This window comes from Oryzias latipes, chromosome 18 (genome assembly GCF_053564925.1).
Source record: "Oryzias latipes strain Hd-rR chromosome 18, Olatipes_Hd-rR_3.1".
NCBI classification, from domain to species: domain Eukaryota; kingdom Metazoa; phylum Chordata; class Actinopteri; order Beloniformes; family Adrianichthyidae; genus Oryzias; species Oryzias latipes.
In genome coordinates this window covers 19,783,008-19,796,456 of record NC_136254.1, presented here as the reverse complement: position 1 = coordinate 19,796,456, position 13,449 = coordinate 19,783,008, and the positions used below count along the sequence as shown (strand labels likewise).

Here is a 13,449-nt window from a genome sequence, read left to right as displayed (position 1 = left end):
TCATTCAACAGCATCTGTAAATGCACATTCCTTTCATTTGTGGGTTTTACGTAATTACAGGTGTAAAGATTTATTTTAATAAGGATTTGAGTCATATAATTTGTGGTAGACGATACGAATTATAGTCGATTTTGGTTTATTTTAAACGATCCCATTCACTGATCCAAAATCCATCAGAGACATCTTCAGCCAAAAATTCAACTAGTTGACTTAGAGATAAATACCTGGGTACTGAAGAGAGCAGATGAAGTTTTCCAAATTCTTTTCATTTCTTAAATTAAAATAAATTTGTGTACAAAAAAACAAGTAAACAAGAAATAATGGCAAATTTATTCATATTTTAGTTTCCTAAAGTTCACCCCACTGTTGTTTTTCAACAGTGGGCTACTACTAGAAAGGAGGCTTGGGATAATCTGTCAAGCAAATTTTTTCACGTTTGACCACATACTTTTATCAAGGCATCTGATTGGCCAGTTCACAATTTGAATAATTTGTACTACAGTATAAAATATGATGGAAGAAAAATGAATTATCAAGAACATGTTAAAAAAAAGGTTGCAGAGCCAAAACTGTTACGCTGGCAAATACAATGTTGCAGTAATAGCTGTTAATTTCTCAATTGACGTCCATGGGATTTTGGCTTCTTTGTACTTCCTGTGTGGAATGCGAGGGGGGAGGAGCCACGCAGTCTATGCTTTAAACATTTTAGAAAACATCTTACAAAAATGTTTAAACATTGAACAGTAAGCAGACTATTTCAGTCTGTTTTGGCGAAGCATTTGCAGCTAAATGGATTCTGTTCATATAATGTGTTTTACACATGTCACACCAACAGGTTTCTAATGATTCATATGGAGACTAATCACCTAAAACAAATTAGCAAACTAGTACTTCTGTTACTAAAGATGTCAACATTCACAGCTTTCTCTTAAGCTGTCTCTTAAAGTCTGGATGCACCACCTTGTCTGTATGTGGGGAGTTTTGGCCCTGAACGCATCGTTCTTCCTGCACTTCAAACCCCGGCGTCCTGAGGAGATATCAATGCAAATTCTGACAACGCCCTAATTTTTCACCGGAACAAAATTGATTAAACGTAATTGCATTTTAACAAATACAAATTATTCAAGTCTGCGTTTGCGAATAGGACTCCGTTTCAAATTAATGATCTTCTGTTATTGTAATTTATGGCACATGCCAAAGCTGCTTCAGCTCTTGTTGCTCAACAGAGACCAGCTTTTTTGCATTGCTTAATAATAATTCTTCATACCTTTACCAGCGCCATAAATTCAAGTCAGGGGGAGTGTGAATAATTAGCTTTTTTTTTTTTATAAAGAAGAAAATCGGTAGAAGGACAAAGCATGCTGCAGCGTGGCTGAGTGGGCTGAGAGAGGGGCGAGAAGGAGAGTTGTAGTGTTAGCAGAGGCTGTGCTTCAGTGCCTCATTAGGCAAAGGTCTATCTTTGAGCAGCCTGCCGCGGCGCCATTGGCTGAGCTCACAGGAGCTTGCTGCAGGTTCTCTTCACACAGAGAAGTTTTCACCTCAGTGCTTCTGTGCAGCAAAATGAACACTCAAGTCTGCATAGAAACAAGTTTGTGAGCACGCTGAAGCACGAGAGGATGAATTTTTTTTTTTTCTAAACTTACAATACAGTGCTGTCTGAAATGGCATAAGCAGGAGTCTTTTTACCAGCAAGACTGGTTTTAAACATTAAATAGCCTGTAATTCATCCCATAATTAATATTTCAAGGCTTCAATATGAGCAACATTCGGCCTACATGTTGTGCAGCTCATGCATAAGCAGCTACTGGGGTTAATTGTCCAGAACGTTTGGAAATGTTCTTGAGGTTTAACGTACACACTGGACATCTGAAAAAAGTTCAAGAAAGCGCTACACATGCATTCTTGAATGTATTCTAGATGAGCAGGGAGTGGCTTCTTCTTTTTCTTTATCTTTCTCTACAGTCTACTAGCGCATGTCCACCACCAACAGTTTGAAGAGTCTCGGCGCAAAATGTTTAAGTGGTGCAAATCTCGCTAATCTCGCTCCAGGTTTTTCTTTCGCAGCTCTATTCCAATACATGAAAGACTTGGAGTCATTTATATCCGTCTGACCGCAATTATTAATTTTGCCTCAATGATTGATTTTCAAACAGTTGGCACTTTCGTGAATCAAAAGGGACACCGTCCATACATCACTCCCAAATCCGAGTCCCTAATGGTGAATGGTAAATGGCGTATACTTATATAGCGTTTTCTACCTTCCTCAAAGGCCCAAAGCACTTTACAGTCACAGTCCCATGCACCCATTCACACACTGGTGGCGCTGCAGAACGCTGGCGCCAACCTTCCACCACCAGAGGCACCATGGCCTCCCGTGGTGCACAGGTCAGAGTTCAATGGGTTTAACTTACAACGCATGTTCGATGACCGCCTGTTTTGTACGTTGAGTCTGAAAAAGGTCTTAAGAATGTAAGAGTTTTGAACACGGAAATACGCCTTTACATAGACTTAACACTGAAAGTGACCACTTTAACGTGCTGAGGGCGGTGAGTTTTACCTGTAGTTTTCTTAGCAATATGAATTCAAGTTACAGATTTTGCCCTTTTAGATTCCCCATCTTTAGAAAGAAAGCTTTTTGAAAGCCGGTTTGCAGAAGCAACTCCTTCCATGTCTGATTCTTTTTTTTTTTTCCAGTTGGGGTTTTACGGTTTACATAGACAAACAGCGATGGTAAGTAAAGAGGAGACCCTTCACACTTCATTTATTCTTCATTTCTTACTTCTTTTATGTTTATTGTTGCTCTCGTCCAGGTTTTTATATAATTTCGTTTCAAGATTTTTTTTCTCCATCCCCTTCTTTTGTGCCATTTCCTCCTCTTACTTCTCATTCCTCTATCTATCTTCCCAAGTGTTTCTGTTTCTCATTGTCCTGCTTCCTCTTATTTTGACTTTTGCCATATTTGTTCAATTTTTTGTCTTACACTGTTTCCATCGTTTTCCTGTCCCTTATGTCTTCCACTTTACATTTCTTTTTTTCTGAATTTTTCCTCATCTACTTTCTCTTTGACTTAACAACTTTCTCTTTTGACTGCTTCTTTTTCTTGTTTTTCTTTTCCTTGATGTTTTTTATTCTCTCCTTTTTGTCTTGTCTTCTACCTTTTTTCACCTTTTTTTTCATTTACCTTATCTATGCCTTGTTCATGATTTTTCTTTTCATAAGAAATTAGTCAGTGATAAAATTCAAGCCTGAACCACATAACGAGAAAACAATGAAGCTTTATAACAGTTTTTTAACTCTCTGTTATCAGAAGGAGCAAATGTTATGGTGTCACACAATGGGATGGCATTGACCTCTGACCAAATTGAGAATATTTAAATTCTCTTTTTGGGAAGCTTCCATTTATTTGGTTGGTTTTCCTGATGTTGGTGTCATTTTGCATAGTTAAACGGTAAAAAAAAAAAAATCACTACAGTAAACCCTTGTTTATCGCGGGGGTTACGTTCCAAAAAGAACCCGTGATAGGCAAAATCCGTGAAGTAGAAACCTCTATTTTTTTTAACAATTATTATACAATTAAATACTCTATTATACATTGAAAAGACAGAACAAACCATTTTACAGGCTCAAACATTTGTTTCACAAATCAAAGTACTTTAAAAACGTTTTTTTTTCAACAAATAACTTCTGTACTATCAAATAATAATTTGAATCATCGATGTAAACAGAAGGCTTCAAATCGCGGAGATTAGCCCCGCCCACCGCGACCCGAAGAATTGGATTAAACGGGAGAAAATTTAAAATGATCATGAAAAAAATACAAAGTACAAACGGACAAATAGTGGCTCAGGTGTATTTCAATGCTCTTCAGTCTGAGAAGCTGCAGTGTTTTCTCCTTCTCAAGCCCGCGGTGCAGCTGTGTGTGTTTGTTCGGGAGAAGAACATAGTGATTGACAGTTGGTGTTGCTCTTTTTCTATGGGTTTTAGAGAAACTTGAAATTGCAAGATGATTTGCATGTACGTAATTTGGAAAGCTGATTTACGTACGTGTACATATTAAACTGCAACATTATTGACGCGCAGGTAGAGAAGAAGCGGAGTGACTTTTTTTAGCCAATCAGAATGCAGAACACAATGCACCTTGCAAATCCGTGAAGTAGCGAAACCGTGAAAAGTAAACCGTGATATAGCAAGGGATCACTGTATAGGATTTTATTTTGAAAAAAAAGGCCAATTGGACTGTTGTAAATGTAAAAGTAAATGTAAAAACAAATATAAAAAAAACAAAAGCTAGAAATTAAAAAACCATTGCAAACCCAAGAAATATAAGATCAAGCTATAATTGTTAAGACTTTACTAAAAGCTGTTCTGAATTCTTCTTTGAGTGATATTTAGTTAAAATTGTGGTAAATGAACCATTTAGTTCATAAAAATATTGAACTATTCTTACTCTTTGCTTCTTGAACATAATGTACGCTACAAAAACAGGTTTAGAAGTCACGAGTTGATTGCATCTTGCTGACACATTGTTGGTGCTTTGATAAGATGCTGAGAGAAAAGGCTGTGCTTTGAAATTAATCATCTTTGGCCCGCCCAGTATATTTCTATGTAAGAGACACAATCTTGTTTAAATGGCATCTTTTTGTCTGCTCCCGATTCACAATGATTCGATTAAAAAAATACTCATAAATGTAATTTTAAGCTCAATTTTCTTTACATGTGTCCTCCATCAGAAAAATGCAACAAGATTAAGTTAAAACACCATATGACTTTCATCTGAGTGGCTCTATAAAGAGGTTTATACAAACACACTCCTGGAGTGCACAAGGAGGAGTTTACTAAACACAGTAAAAGCTAGTTAATGCAAAAAGAATTTTGATTCACAAACTGTTTGTCAAAATCCTGGACGAGAAAAAATGTTTTTTCAGTGTATAATATTTAAATCTAGTGATTCCTAAACTTAGTTATGTCAAAGAAATGAATAAAACAAATACAAATTTGTAATACGACTGAATCCACCCCCCCTTCAGGCACTTCTGTTGTAACAAGAAGGAAACACAGGTCAGCTGGGTGACTGACATCATCGCCATGAAGGTAAGATGAGACGCAGCTTTTTAGCTGAAACGAAAAAAACAAAAGCTGTTATGTTCAAATATCATTTTTATCAGCCTGAAATAGTAATAACTCATAAATTTTAGTCAAATTTAAGCAAATTTGTTTGTGCTTTTCAGTTACCTACTTTGATAAATACACATACATATACATATTCATATATATATATATATAATATAAATATATATATAAAAGACAAAGTGCTTAATTTTTAATAACCAACATCTCCAAACACAGACAAGTGATACACGGTATTTACCCCAATTGCTCCCTGCTGTTGTGAAGCTATGCAGATGAAAACCACAAACAAGGAAATAAGTGTGAAGTTTTTGAGGTCACTCAACAATGACATAAATCACTTTATGTGGAAAAGCTTTTAGAATAAGGTCAAGGCGACTGTAACAATCACATTGTGGTACTTATCCCCCCGGATAGAGCGCTTTGTTGTCGCTGTCAGCCGCTGACGCAGCACATGTGACATAAATAATGCAGTGCAAAGCAAACACAGGCAGAGCAGCTACAGATCCGTCATATTCTTGGATTAGTTTTCCACTCTCATATTCATTGCTGCTACCTTCTTTGTAAAATGGCACCTTGTTTTCTCATTAGAGTAAATAAGACTGTTTTCTTCTCATTTCAAGCTAAGCAAGTGAAGTTAAAAAGCTCTGCTCGTTCTAAACAAGACAATCAAACCAAGTTTTCCCCAGTTGTTTCTATGCTCAGCACATTTCGACAGCATTAGCATTCTCCTCGGCTTCCTTTATGTGAAGTCGTCTGCAGCACAGTGTTGTTTATCACAGGTGCTTACTGTAAAAGCCTTTAAGTGCCTTACTTTGGGTTAGCAAGTAAAAAGGGCAGCTCTGTCACAGAGATATCGATCTAAAGCACAAGGCAATTTTTGTTTTAAGTGTTTCAAGGTGTTTATTTCAGTGGACTTTTCTGTGCTCTTCGGAAAGGCTCTTAGCGCTGCATCAGCTGAATCTATAGCAGAGTGGAGCCGACTGAAATTATTAGGATTCTCCTCTCAAAGCCTTTAAATATCAGGATTGACAGCTTCCAACAGAGAGGCTTGTGCTAAGGACTCAGGACTTAAGCAAAGGGCAGAGAGAAAGTGTAGACGAGACAGAAGACACAGAGCCCTTCAGCACTCATGCTTTCCCATACCTGTTAGGCAGCATTGTGCTCTTACAGTTTCTATAGTAACTAGTAATGGAGGATCTTACTCTGAAGCAAGGAAGAAGGGATGGAGGTGGAGAGGGAGATGAGGGATTAGGTTGAGGTGGGTGTAGGAGGTCCAAGATCGACTCCTAGCAGTGATAAAATGAAGCTTTGTTAAGGAGAGACAGTGCTGTAGATGTGTGGGTCGACAAACAGGAACATTGTTAGTGAAAGATCACAAAACCAAACCATGTCTTGTTTTAGATTAAATAAAACAATGTATAAGAAAAGTAAACACTAAATTGGGTTCAGTTTGAGAATGTTTTTTGAACCACAAGCCAACCTAGTTCGGGATTTTATTGCACTTTAGAGAAGAATATTTTAACCGTAACAGTATGTCTATGAATGCAGCGTAATAATAGCACCAATATTGGTTCTGGCAGATGATTAAAATATATATATATTACCATTGGGGTTTATATAAATAAAGTTGAATTAGGATTTTTTTTGTTTCTACTAAAACAAGAAGATACATCAGCTGCTCTACAACAAACTTTAACTTACCAGAAGTGTGAAAGATTTTTTAAATGTTATTTAAACACGAGGACGCATCAGCCCACCTACAAGAAACTTCAACTTCAAGATGTGTGTAGTGTGAGAGAAGTTTTTATTTACAGTACAGACCAAAGGTTTGGACAAACCTTCCCATTCATTTGAATATGAAGGTACGTCCAAACTTTTGGTCTGTACTGTAAATTTAACCCTTGTGCTATCTTAGATGACCCCACCCTTACATTGATGTGTTCTCCCTACCATGACAAAGGTGGATAAAGGTGGAAAGATTTCATGTAATCCATGGACACCAGTGAAGATCACAAATCATTGAAGAAAAAGGGTTCAGAGTACTGTCTAGTGCAGAGGTGGGCAGTGAGGGCCGCATTCCTGCATGTTTTCCAGCATACCCTGCTCTGGCATGTTCTAATTGGCTGGACACACCTGAACCAGGTAATCAGCCATGAGTAGGGCAAGACTATCTGGAAATCATGCAGACACACCGGCCCTCGAGGCCTGGAATTGCCCACCCCTGGTCTAGTGGGTCTAGATGACCCAACTCCCAACGATAAAGTGCCTAGGATATCACAAGGGTTACGCACAAGGACATATCAGGGTTTCTACAACAAATGTCAAATCCCATTGATGTGAATAAAAATCTTCCAGGACAATGTAGGGGCTAGAAATCACAATGAAGTATTTTGATAACGAGTAACTTACTTCAAAATTGGCCGTCCAGACAGAACACTGTTTAAGCAAACAAGAAATGCCGGAAAAAAAACACAACAGCATCTGATGAGTTATGACCTAAAATAAGAGTGTAAAAATATTTTCTTTAAAAGGAGAATCTTTGTTAAAAAGTTTTCTAACGAATGAAAACTTTATGGATAAACGTTTTAAAGGACATTTTTGCCATTCTTTCTGCTTTGCCCTTTTTTTCTGGTAACATTTTATACATTAAATTGTAACGTGGTTAGTAGATTTAATAGATTTATGAGCATTTCACAGCAGTCTAGAATCCATTTGAGTAAAGAGATAAACATCTCTTGAGAACTGTCAAGCACTGTGATGCAGGTTTCATGATTTGGACATAGCATTGCTATTTACAACAGGAGTACAGTGATCCAATAAAATATTATTTCCACACTATAATATGTTTGTACATAAACATTCATTCTTCTTTAACTGTTTTATAAAGTTTTTTTTTTTTTTAGCAAGACGCTGAACTTTAATGAATGACTTTTTGTTTTGTCTTCAGTACGGGTCTGACCTCCATCTAATGCCCGCTAATCATATGGAAAAGTCTGATTTAGAATTATCCTTCGGGCCAGTTTTAACTGAATGCAGCACACTTCCCCAGCATAAGGTCAGTTAAAGCAAATTGGTAACTGTTGTAGCTGATTTTATATCTTTTTTGATATTGTCTTAACCGATTAACATCGGAGATGTCATCTAAATAACACGTTTGATATACCGTAACTCTTCAACCGGTTACCCGATGAGGGTCAATCAGCTGATTCTGACATTGGAGAATGTTTTGCAACTTGGTGCAAAGGTGCTTTTGTGTGTAACAGAATCGGCAGCGTAAGCACGTCACTATTGTAAAGTGTTGCGTATCAGTGAAAGGTTACTTTTCTCCCCTTTGGAATCTGATTGGATTATGTAAACGGTTGAAGAGTTCTAAAAGAATGTCAACATTGGAGCTAAAGCTCTGGTGTTAAACATTCGGCAAAATAGTTGTAGAATGTCTTTATAATAAAGATCAAATTAGGCTAAAAAAATGTTACACATTTTCGATTTAACTCTTGTGTGTGTTCTCCCACAGCTTGCAGACAGGAGAACCTCTCTTGCAAATGATGAGCTGCGGAACGCCAAGGTATCAGCTCTTCACCTCAAAACAAAGTCTATGGGAAACCCATCAAAGTGCAGCGACCTGCCCATAGCCTCACTTGCAGAGAAAACCGATATCTCAGAGATATCCTTTCCGGGTCGGCTCCCTCCCCCATCCAAGTCCAGACACTTACAGCCCATGCCCCTCCCCCCATCCCCTCAAAGTGGCTGTAAGACCCCGGGTAAAAGACCAGGTGTGGGTGGGGACAATTTTATACCCCCAAATCTTCTAAGTGAACTGAACTCAGTGCTGAGCAAGACTGGGCGGAAGGCCGATGACTGACCGCAAGAAAAAAGACGGTGAGGTACGGGGTCAAATGTGTCCATGAGGCGCAGAAGAAAAGACCCCACTGTGCTTCAAGGAGCGCTGGGCAATTAAAGAGCTGCCGATGCACATGGGATTCGGAAAAGCAGGTGTAGAAAACAGCGGAGGTCATGCAGACCTTAGCCAGACAAGGTCCCGACCCAAACACTACACGTGATTTATGGAACAGTCCTGAAGAGCAAAGTGAAAGTCACGAGGCGCATTCAGATGTTAAAAATATTGCTTAGTTCAATGTCTTTGCTTCATCTTTAAAGAATTTGTAGCTGATGCGCTTTTTCATCCTTCTCAAAGATTTACGTTGTTCCTTAAAGCACTCTGGCACCAAATGTGTCCTATAGGTTGTCAATATTTAACATTTTTTTAATAACACTTATTTTTTATTTTTTTTATGAGTATAAAGAGCAACTGAAAATGTTTTTAACACAGGAAACTATTAGCGGGAATAAACCTAAGCAATGGTATTATTATATTTTTTTATAAATTGATTTTTTTTTTTTTTTTTTTTGCATTTGTTAATACTACAACCTTCAGTAGCCTCTGCAGTTTTTTTTAAAGCTTATTAGTGGCACACCACTTTAAAGTTTAAAGTGGCTGCCCCAAAATGAAATTTTAATGCAAACCATGAATATATTAAAACTCTCAGGCTTACATCTTTTTTCCCCTTTTTTTAGTGAGCAATTGAATTTTTCATGACAACAATTTTTCATTTGACCACCATTTTGCACTATGCTGCACCTGTACATGTTTTTATTACCAGTGTTACATGTTTACTATACATTGTATATAAAATGGGCTTTTAGTTTTTAATAAATAAGTCAAAATTTAAAAGGATTAAAAGGGTTACCTGTTGAAATGTGGGAATAAAATTGTATTAGGTGAGACCTAAAGTTGAAGGAACTTCGCGTTGGAATCCAGTGAAATCTTCATGTGGGAGTCGTTCAAAGACCATCACAGAGCTGGTTTCATCTGAGAGCCGGAAAACTAACAAAGAAGAAGAAGTTTCATCTTATGTGCATTTCTTCAAAGTTTCTAGGAGTTGACTACCTGCTAAAGTTCTGAGGCTCACGCTGGGAAAAAAGGTAAATCCTGATGTAGTTTTTTTTTTTTTTTTTTAGGGGGAGTAGAAATAGGCAATATCATCTTAAAATATATTCCATAAAGAAAGAAGATGGGTAACCACATACCACCGTGCTCAGCTGGGTATCCCCTAAAGAAAGCAGGGAAGACGTGTGCCCTAAAATTCTTTTACCTTGAAAATCTCTGGAGTTAACTGCCTCAAAATGTATTTATAAAACACACAGAAACAGACGGGACTTTTGCTGCTGGTTTAGACAAAATAAACACATATTTAAATGTGATTTGAACTTTGCATACAGACTGTACTTTTTATTAGATCATCTCAGCTGGAACAAAAATAAAATGGCTCTGTTAAAAAAATCTAAAAGGTAAATTTCACAGTAGACTTAGATATAAAGCATTTCCTTTGAGGATTTGCAGGTAAACTTTAATCACTAATTAGTGCATGAATACAAGTCCAACGCTAGTTCTCAAAAGTACTGTGAACCTAATCTTTACATTTTTATATATATGAAAAGGTTTTATGGTCGACACACTGATCCATATATCAGGGGAGGCCGCTTGCCTGTCTTACCAAAGCCCGATAGAAAAACTTAAAGAAACTGATTCCAGTTAAAAACAATGTGGTGACATGACTAGCCAAGATGGTAATGAAATTGGAGCTAAAAGCTGGTTTCAAATCACAAACTAACAGACTTTATACCTCTGTGTGCATTGGAATTCTGCATTGTCAAAGGACCATCTTTTCATAGGAGTGACTGTCCCCTGTTTTGACCGAGATAAATTCTTGCCCGTCAAAGTGGGGAATGTGTTGAACGTAAAACCTCAGTCCCATGCACCCGTTGATGATTGATTGTACAGGTGCTCCAGATGTTTGGGTTGTTCAGGCCGAAGAGAGAAGCAGCTGCATTTCAATGAGAAGCGCAGGTGCGTCTGGCATGTCCCTTGAGGCTTGTGCAGTAACTTTAAGGGACGTCATGAAAATGGTAAGTGTATTGAGAAGTATTCATAAGGCCAAAGAAAGTTGCACATACTTATGACATATGACACTGTTGTACAATTCTGTTACGCCACTGTGGGACAAGTACTGGCCCCTTACTAACCTCGGGCGAATGCCGCATGCACTCATGGGTCTCCAATTGATATGCAAGAGCCCATAAGATGCCAATATGATGTCTAACCAAACCACCCTCAGATTGTTCATTCATCCTTTTTTCATTCGTTTTCTAAACCTGCTTTTTACCTTTCGGGGTCACAGGGCTGCCAGAGCCCATTTCAGCCACTGGTGGGCGAAGGCAAGGGACATCCTGAAGAGGTCGCCATTCTATCGCAGGCCAACATATCACACACCCATTTACCCTCACATTCACACCTAGGGGGCAATTTAGAGCAACCAGTTAACCTATGAAGCATGTTTTTGGACAGTGTGAGGAAGCCAGAGTCCCTGGAGAAACCTCACGCATGCACGGAGAGAACATGCAAACTCCAGCTCCGATTGTCTACTGCAGGGATCCCCAAAGTTTTTCCGGTGAGGGCCACTTGACGTTTCCATTCTCTGATCGGGGGCCAGGGTCAGTTTGAAACAGAAATAGAATGACAGTCGCAGGGTTGCCTAAATGTAGATACTTATTGTTTCCCAAAAAGCCACACACAACCAAGTATGAATAACCTTATCTGGTTTAAAATAATCCTCTCTGGGTTCTTCACCAAAACATATAATAACTTAATAGCTTTATAGCTTTGAGAATTTGTCTGCTTGCATTTGCAAATTGGTACAGAATCAAAGATGGGCAGGGCTTTTTTCGACGTCTGTGTGAAAGCTTTGAGAAAGTCTAGGAGGCCATTCAATTGGCTGAAAGCGAGCATGCCTGTTTTGCTTGACAGATTCATTAACCAATGGTAAATTAGTTAACCTGCCCATTTTTGATTCTGTACCAGTCGGTCATTAGCGTGTTAGCTTTAGCATGGCTCCTGTAGGTTTATTCCCTTCAGTCTTCAAAAATTACTGGCTTGTGCAACTTTCTAGTGGAGATGGAAGCAAAGCAACAGGGGTTGAATGCAGTTGGCATTGAATCCAGCGAACTGTCTCCTGGTGATGGGATCTGCAATGAATTTTTCACTCAGGATAGGAGATGCTAATACTTTACTACTTTGGGGTCCCCTGGTCGACTGTCTTGATTCCTAACAGCACACAATGAACACGCAATTATTACTTAAACAGCACTAACAGCTTCTTCCTCAGTCTGAAGGATTTTGGTGAGCCGGGGGTAAAAATAAATGAAAATTCCGGACAACATTTCTGCGCCTTGCCTACCTCACCCATACTTACCCTCACTTTTTGCAGAAGTGTTCTCTACAACCTGTAGCTACTATACCCCTTTAGAAAAAAATGTGCATGAACATTTTCGCCTAAAGGCCCGTACACACCGGGACGAATATTCGCCAGGCGTTATTCGCCACGTCTTTTGTGTTCACACCCAGGCGATTTTCGCTGACGATGAGCCGAGCGAACATGCAATTTCATTCCCTGACATTAGATGGCGCTTAATGTAAACAGAAATACTCCTGTACACAAGGTGGCGCTGCGCAACTTTAGGCTTCTTAAAGTCGCTTTTCACTCAGAAGAAGAGAGCAAGTATTTACGCGCTTGTCAGAATAATACAAAGAAAACATGAATATTTCAAGCACCAGTAGCTCCAACTGGTACTTGGTAAGGGGATATTTTAGAATGTCCGTCATTATTTCTTTGCGGCAGTGTAGACGCTACTTGGCGTCTATCTTCTTCGCCGGTATGTGTGCTCAGCAAGGCAGTTTTGTGTTTGAGCGCCCCCAAGTTGTGTTTTACTGTAACTTCAGAAGCTCCAGACACGTGACCATTCTCATTGGTCGAATAGATTTCGACGCGACGCGTCGAAAAAAAAAAAAAACCCGAGGCGTTTTTTTTTTTTTTGACGCTTTGGCGCGTGGCGTTTTTTCGCGTCGGTGTGCACACTCTCATTGGTGCCCTTTGTTTAGTCACGAGGCGTTAAACGTCAGCGAAAATCGCCGGCGAAATTCGTCCCGGTGTGAACGGGCCTTTATGGTTTCACCAGTGGTCTACGACCTTGAGATTTCATGTAGGCCTCCTGCGCACCTCGTACAGATTTGCCCTTTTTCTTTTGCCTGCATTCAGCCCCATATCCACCCAAAAGGGCAGTTGTGACTAAGGCTAACACAATAAATCCATCCAATGAATATTCTGCCTTGCATATCCTTTAACAAATATGGTAATGTAGGCGTTTGGTGCGGTCCACAAATCAGCAAGAATTGCTAAAAGTGTAAAACAGCTTTTTTTTATG

At 38.8% G+C, this 13,449-nt stretch overlaps 1 protein-coding gene across 1 annotated transcript in view; it reads left to right on the top strand.

Annotated features, from left to right (window-relative positions):
* The window catches only part of arap2 (ArfGAP with RhoGAP domain, ankyrin repeat and PH domain 2), a 181,467-nt gene extending 171,602 nt beyond the window's left edge, over positions 1 to 9,865 (top strand). The window contains exons 30-33 of the mRNA XM_023966122.2: positions 2,695 to 2,730; positions 5,028 to 5,091; positions 8,078 to 8,185; positions 8,645 to 9,865. Coding sequence (XP_023821890.1) covers positions 2,695 to 2,730; positions 5,028 to 5,091; positions 8,078 to 8,185; positions 8,645 to 8,992 — 556 coding nt within the window. The 3' untranslated portion in view covers positions 8,993 to 9,865. The remainder of the gene's footprint in view (positions 1 to 2,694; positions 2,731 to 5,027; positions 5,092 to 8,077; positions 8,186 to 8,644) is intronic.
* The last annotated feature ends 3,584 nt before the right edge of the window (positions 9,866 to 13,449 follow it).